The 7596-nt window shown below is 46.2% G+C and overlaps 1 protein-coding gene across 1 annotated transcript; it reads left to right on the forward strand.

The window, feature by feature from the left end:
• Positions 1-1223: 1223 nt before the first annotated feature.
• On the forward strand, positions 1224-4393 carry LOC132578503 (uncharacterized). Its single transcript, XM_060248582.1, has 2 exons — positions 1224-1356; positions 3041-4393. The coding sequence occupies exon 2, from the start codon at positions 3053-3055 to the stop codon at positions 4061-4063; it is 1011 nt and encodes a 336-aa protein (XP_060104565.1). The 5' UTR covers positions 1224-1356; positions 3041-3052; the 3' UTR covers positions 4064-4393.
• Positions 4394-7596: the final 3203 nt, after the last annotated feature.

The following is a 7596-nucleotide window of genomic DNA, read 5'->3' on the forward strand; positions in this document are numbered from 1 at the left end:
CCGTTGGACAAAAGCTTAGGCAGTCTGGCAGGATCTACGCCTAAGATAAGCTTGATTGCCTTATGCAGAAGTTGAAGCAGCTGTTGGATACGTGAGTCTCTTGCTTTGCTGTAATGGAGTCAAGAAAACAAGATGGATTCTGGTGGTGTTAGCCTTTGGTTCATGGAAACAGGCTGGAAACTGTTTGCCTGTACAGTTCATGGTGGTGTGGCTTCTTCCACTGCAACAGCCGAGATGGTGCACGCAAGGAGCGGCTGGAGACTCATCTGTAGTTCTGGCTAACACCCATCCAGAGATGTAGAATGCTGCTGCAAAGCTGAGGCTTATAGTATCCACATAAGCCTTAGAAACCGTGGGCAAAGTCCACTTCTTAGAGCAGATGTGTGCGAGTCAAACCTCCAGGCACCCTGGCAACCATACTGGTGATCACCATGTCCATGTGTATGAAAAGTAGGGGGCTTTTTCTTACACCAAATACACTTGACATTATAAGAATGCAATGGTTACTAGCTGTGGTGATTAAAGGGAACCTCCATGTCCAGAGGTAACAAACCTCTGGAACCCAGAGCTAAGATGCAACACCAGGGGAAGGCCTTGGCCTCAGTCTGTTGGCTTTGCAAGCAGTTGGCTGGCTGCTGTGCAAAACAGGATATTGGGCTAGACTGATCACTGGTCTGGTCCAACGGGTGTCTTTTTAATAGTTTTTAGAAATGCCATTGTGTGCTATTTATCAAATATTAGGTAATATCAAATAACCAAATACTGTTGAATACAAAATTCTATTACATGTCAGCAATCAAGCATAGAAAATAACATACTGTGGCATGGCAGCTTTCAAATACTCCAAATACCTCCTCTCAGATGTTGAGAAATATAAAATATTTTAATCAAGCATTAAATAAGAAGTTCATCAACATAAAATACAGAGAAGTACGTCACAATAGAAAATGTTGGTATACATATGTCAGAATCAAGTTTGTTGGTCTTTAAAGTATCACTGGACTCCTGTAACGTCAGGACACTAGTCAAACAGATGCTCAATATGAGGAAACGGGTTTTGCATCATGGGAAGCAAGTAGTTTTCTTGTGTATGTAAAACTTCTTCTATATCATAGTTGGATGTATGGGAATAACTTGATAAATGTTTAGCTGTTGGGAAACTGTAAATAGTTTAGCAATGTGAAAATGGCTTATTTGCAGTTTTGTTTCTGATTTTCCCCTTTTGTTGCCTTTAAAAATGAGGTCAAAGTCTGGAATTTCCTCACGGTATAAACAGCAAAAAAGTATTGCTCACTCATCATTGCTTCTGGGGATTCAGGAGAGAGACAGCAAGAAGAACACTTGAAAGGGACAGAAGTAAGTAATGAAAATGGCTGTCCTGGATCCCTGATTCAGGCAAATTAAGGATATATAAGAGCAAGATATCCTGCTATTTTCCAGAATGTCTTTGGGCTCATTTGAAGCTCAAATTCCTGCTCTGGCTGAAAGCACCGTAAAGGGCATCTGGGCTATTTAGTTCATGTGGAATGAGGAGACCGCATGGTCAGGCTTCTACAAGGCAGCTTGGTGATTGTCTGGGGCAGTTTTGATGTGGTCTATCACCTCTAGCTCACTGGACATGTTCAAATATTTAAAAGGGGTTTGTATATGATAACTCTTGGGGTTTTTTTCATTACTGCATATTTGTACATCGTGGTGAAATTTCCACAGGGGCATAAAGAAAAATGCCTTTTTGGTTTCTAATGGCAGGGGGAAGGTTTGTAATTCTGAATGTGGTTATTCTGAAGTCTAACATGGGAAGCAGCCATTCTGAATTTGATTGATTATCCTCAGAAATGGGGCTTTTTAATGAAAACAGTCTGGTGGGTGTGCATTTTCCTCTTCCTGGAAACAGATGTGACTTTAAAGCTGTGCTTGCCAGATGGCGACTGCTACTTTATTACCTTACAGAAGCAAAGATAGCATCAAGGGGTTTCTCAGAATGTGAGCTTTCCAGTACCAAAAAATGACGTGTGGTATTTTTAAATAACAGGAGGCATATGTGATGTAATAATGGAGAAGTGTGAAGTGCAACATTTGCCCTCCATGCCACAGGTTCTCCTGTTAGTCTTCTACTCTGGATCAGAGGGTATGGGAAAGCTGGAAGGCTGTAGATGTATGTGACTCTGGCTTATCTGTCTTAATGATGTTTTTATTGATTTTAATGGATGGTTAGTCCTGTGTAAGGAGAGTACCTTAAATACATAAGCCGCAGTTGTCCCTGGGGTTCCCAGCTCCAGGTTGGGGGATGCCTGTAGGGCAGGACTTTGGGCCGGGTATAATTTCATAGAGTCCACCCTCTAAAGCAGTCCTTGTGATTGTATTGTGTGCAAAGTCACACACAAGCAGAAAGAGGTGCAAGTTAAAATCAAGTTAAAATAAAATGAGGCTCAACAAGAGACTGCATGAAAATAAAAATTAAAGAAGTACATTGCTGCAACTTGACAAACAGCCCAGTCATGGTACAGTGCAGGTTGGTTTCATGTTGACATTCAGCCACTCAAACATGCACTATTTTTCACTGGCACAGACCCTGCTTTGGTAATATAAAGATTCAAAGTTGGATGAAAGTATTGTGACTGTAGATGTAGCAAAACCTTTGTGTTGTGGTTCAAATCTTGCCATTTAAGAGGCAAAGCCCAGACTACATTTGGATGACTAAGAGCTTTACGAAAATCTTGCTATCATTCCAGGTCTCAGTATTTTTGCTTTTGATAATGAGAATGCTCTACAAGTGGTTGTGACCTGGTTGATATATAATTGCACATTTGCTTGCTACTTACCTGTTTCTTTTCTACCTAATATATTCTTTGTTTGGTTTAGATTGCCTTTACCCTGTTCTTGAAGGCTTAAAGGGAAGTTACAGAATGGCAAAAAAATAAGCACATTACAACAAATTGTATGAGCACATAGCAAAGAGATTGCCATTAAGGATGGAAACATATAACAGGAATGAGATATATTTTGGGGAGCATGGCTAACAGAATATTTTGCGTTTCAGGGTCTAAAGAAGATGCTGCGTATTCCTGGGGCTGTGCTTTTATTCTTTTCAGTTTTCCCATTCACCTCCACTTTTGTTGTTCATTACACAAGTTCTGGTGGAATATGTCGAAAAGCTTGCGGGTATCATGGCTATGCCTATACCTGGTGTCAGCAAGGGGGGGGCAATGGAAAAGAATGGGACTACTGCTCCTTAGAAGAAGGCTTGGGAGCTTCAGGCAAAGCCTGTGCCACATCCTGTACATATTGGGGGGCTGCCTACCGCAGCTGCTACTTTGAAAATGGTTCTTGGCACTACTGTGGATTGATAGTCCAGCGGGAGCACCTTGAATATTCACAGGAAAATGATGTGTGTCTCAGTGACTGCAGAATAAATGCAAGTGAAGGTTATTTTCAGTGTAACACATTCCAGGGTTTTCAACGCTGTTCCCCGTTCCATGATATCACTCCCACAGGCTTGCCCTGCCACTCTAACTACCGGTGTGCCAAATATGGGCACAGTGTGTACCAGTGCCATACAGAGGATAAGGAAGACAAATGGGATTTCTGTGGACAGAAGAGCCTGAATCCATGTGTGTGGATCTTCTTTGAGAACAGCACTTCCCAAGCAGACATCTGTACACTTCCTTACTCCCCAAAGAAGGGCAAAATCATTTTCCGCAGAGAGAGGCGAAATGACATGTTCATTATTGCCAAAGAGGATGTCAGAATGGCAGTGCATTTTATTGATGGGATCTCTTCTACCACAAGCTTCCCTGACTCTGTGAATCTGGCACCTGTTCATTTCTACAAGCAAGAGAACATTTTCTGTAAGAGTCTCAATTATACCAATCTGGAATTGTGGATGGACATCTTTAATCACACCTCTGTACCTGTTGCCCATGTCATCTTCCCAAGCATCCTGGATGCTGTTGAAGTCTTGCGTTTAGCATTTTACACAAGCCTTCATAGCACTTTCTATAAACCTGCTTATACTATTACTGTGTCTGTTGGTGAACCAATGTTATGTCCCCTTGACCTGTGAGAAACCAGTATGTATAACAGGTATATTAGGTATGCAGAGCTGTTTTTACCATGGTATCCCTGCAGTATTAACTTGAGGACATTGTTACCTTCTTCCTCTTATTGCAGTATCTTGATGTTGGTTATAGTAGGTCATATGAGATGTCTTCTAGTCATAATCCTGTTATCAGATAAATCAGTAACTATTGCCTGTAACCTTATTTGTACTCATAAAGGAGCGCGCCATATACATAATACACTGGTATTTTTGATGGGTGGGGTGCTACACTTTGTAATTTGAGATAATTAAAATACGGCATTTATGAAATCAATAAAATCTACTAAGTCTGAATGGCAAATTGTTATTGAAAACCCATGTGTCATTCTGTATGTATGATTAAGTTGGATAACCATTTTGAATCATTACAAGAATTGTTCTTTCATACTTCTGATGCTTTTTAAAAACTGGTTGATTCCCTATGTCATTTCTGGATGTGGCCTTTACAGGTCCAACTGAAGATGGTTATCCAGCTGAAGCCCAGGCAAGGGTTGGATCCAACCAGCTTTTTCCACTGGTGAAAAACAGTGGAACAGTTAAAGGGGGGAATAAAATCCAGTTGTACAGGCAAGGGGAGGGGAACCCCAAGATTTAAACAGTTGAAAGGACCAAACACAAAAAAGGAAAAATAAAAACCTGTTTTATTCCAGAGAAGCCAATTAATCCTTTGATTTGACTACTTCAGCCCCCCCAAACTAAAACATAATCCAAACCTGGACACAAACATCAATATTTTCAAGGAGCTGAAGGTGGAATGATAAAAACCTGCCAAATGAAAGCCAGTGTGGCATGGCAGTTAGAACAGGGTTTTGTTTTTAAAGAGGTGCCAGAACTCTCAAGAAGGAAATGAAGGAGAAACTCAGGGGTGCCCCCTCATTAAGTTTTGAACATTAGAATTTTGTTTCCACAGAGGTTCTGGAACTCCATTCCCCTAGAAAAAAAGCCCTGGGTTAGAGTCACCATTCTGCCACAGCAACTTGAAGGGTGGAATATAAATCCAGTCACACACATGCTCAACCTAACCTACTTCACAGGGTTGCTGTGGGATAAAAGAGAGGTGAGGAGAATGATGTAAACTGGTTTGGGTCCCCAATAAAGAAAAAGGTGGGGTATAAATGAAGTAAACAAATATGCCAACTCATATCACAATTATTCTTGACTTAACTTACAAAGTCCGTTAGACTGGAGACAATAATGGGACAAAAGAAATGCATGCATGTATACATTGTGAACCACATTGGCTCTGTCATACTGCCTTGTATGCTAGAAATAGTGCTAGGCATGTATTAAACCAGGGATGTCAAAACTCATCTGACATAAATGAGGCCTTGTTGGGCAGGGCCATGTTGGGTTGGGCTGAGTCATATTGGGCCGGGCCATGTGTGTACCTATTTAAGATTAGGTAGCAGAGATAAATTTTATAAAGGACACAGATAAAGATATTTTTAAAAAGCTTAAAACATGCTGAAAACTTTAGCACTCATTGGTCTTAAAGGTGCTTTCTTTGTATTTCTCCCATGGGATCCAGGGAACTGGGCAAAGGAAGCTCTGGCTCTTTCCTTCCTTCCCCAAGGGAGGAGTCTCAGCCAATGGAGAAAACAGAGGTTTTATTCTGTAGCTCCTGTGCAATTGAGCAAGCCTTGCAAAGCAAGCTGTTACACAGAAGGAAGCAAGATATAGGGAGAAGGAAACAGCCAGTTGCTCGGGGGCCTAATAGGAGCCCTCCGGGGGCCTGATTCAGCCCCTGAACTGCATGTTTGACACCCCTGTATTCAGGGCTCTTTTTCTGGCAGGAGCTCCTCTGCATATTAGGCCATGGTGCCCTGAGGTAGCCAATCTGGTGAGGCCAGTTTGGTGTAGTGGTCAAGTGTGCAGACTCTTATCTGGGAGAATCGGGTTTGATTCCCCACTCCTCCATTTGTACCTGCTGGAATGGCCTTGGGTCAGCCAAAGCTCTGACAGAAGTTGTCCTTGAAAGGGCAGCTGCTGTGAGAGTCCTCTCAGCCCCACCCACCTCACATGGTGTCTGTTGTGGAGAGGAGGATAAAGGAGATTGTGAGCCGCTCTGAGACTCTTGAGTGAAGGGCGGAATATAAATCCAGTGTCTTCTTTGTCTTCTTCTTCTTCAATCCTCTTGGAGCTCACAGTAGGCCCTGTACTAAGAGCCCTCTAAGCTCTTGGAGGATTGGCTACATCAGGGGGGCGTGGCCTAATATGCAGAGTTGCTTCTGCTAGAAAAAGAGCCCTGCCTGTATAAAACAGAAGTAACAGTCTTGGGTTAGTTGCTCCTGCTAGTTCAATGAGATCTTAACTGCAGATGAAGCTACACAAACAGGGCAATTCAAGCAGGGCTTTTTTTTTTTGAGCAGGAATGTGCAGGAATGCAGTTCCGGCTGGCTTGGTGGAAGGGGGTGTGGCCTAATGTGCTGTCCCGCCCAGCCCGGGCAGGGACTGCGCGGAGGAGACCCCCCGGCGCCTGCCAGCCGCTCCAAGCCCCCGGCATCGCCCCGAGAGCCCCCCCCACCTCTCCAAGCCCCTGTGGAGGCCCCACCCCTCACCTCGACTGACGGGGCGAAAGCAGCCACCCGAGCGACGCCTCCCAGACGGCGAGCCCGGCTTCGAGTCCGTGAGGTCTGGCCGGGGCAAGACGCCGGAGAGCAAGAGGGAGAGCCATTCAGCTCGTCGCAGCACGAGACGCTCCCTTGCAGCACGCCGCTGAGGGCTGGGACGCCTGAAGCACGCCCAGTCAGCCCGGCCCCAACGCACCTCTCCTGGGCGTCTGGGGCTTTGAAGGGGGGAGGAGCCAGAGAGGGGCAGGTCCTGGGAGGGGGGAGGATGGGTCGGGAAGCATAAAAGGAGGGAGGGAGGAGGTCGCTGAGGAGAGCTGGCTGATGCGCAAAGAGGCTGCCTCGTGAGAGAGAGGGACAGGAGCCATAGCACAGCCAGGAGGGAACGGGGGCCTGCGGTGAAGTAACCCAGTGCCCACCCCCCTGTTTCTGAGACCTCCGGGGAACGCCCCAGAGTGCCCGGGTGGGGCAACGGCGACGCCGGGGGACCGGGAGGGGCACCAAAGACCTGACAACGTGGTGGAGGAGGCGGGCACTCTCCCGAGCCTAGGACGACCACGCCCCCATATTCCGGCCCCGCCCGGGTGGCACTCAAGCCGAGTGGCGACCCCAACCATTGAGCCGGAGTCCAGCGAGTCGTCGACGGACGAGTCAAGTGAGGACTCCGTGATACACGTGGGGCGGACCGCCGCCATGGACACTAACCCCGCCCCCGTGGATTTGGCCCAGTTTGGGCAGTGGCTCGCAGACCACCAGGCGCAGCTCCTACGGGAGGTCACCCAGCAGCAGACGGCGGCCCAAGCCACCCTCGTGCGGGATCTTCACCAGGCGCTCCTCGCCCGCCCGGAGCCGGCGGGGCCAACACCATTCGGCGCCGGGAGGAGCCCCTGGCCCCCTCTAACGAAGCTGGGGGCGGAGGACGATGTCGAG

This window comes from Heteronotia binoei, chromosome 10 (genome assembly GCF_032191835.1).
Source record: "Heteronotia binoei isolate CCM8104 ecotype False Entrance Well chromosome 10, APGP_CSIRO_Hbin_v1, whole genome shotgun sequence".
In the NCBI taxonomy this organism is placed as follows: Eukaryota; Metazoa; Chordata; class Lepidosauria; order Squamata; family Gekkonidae; genus Heteronotia; species Heteronotia binoei.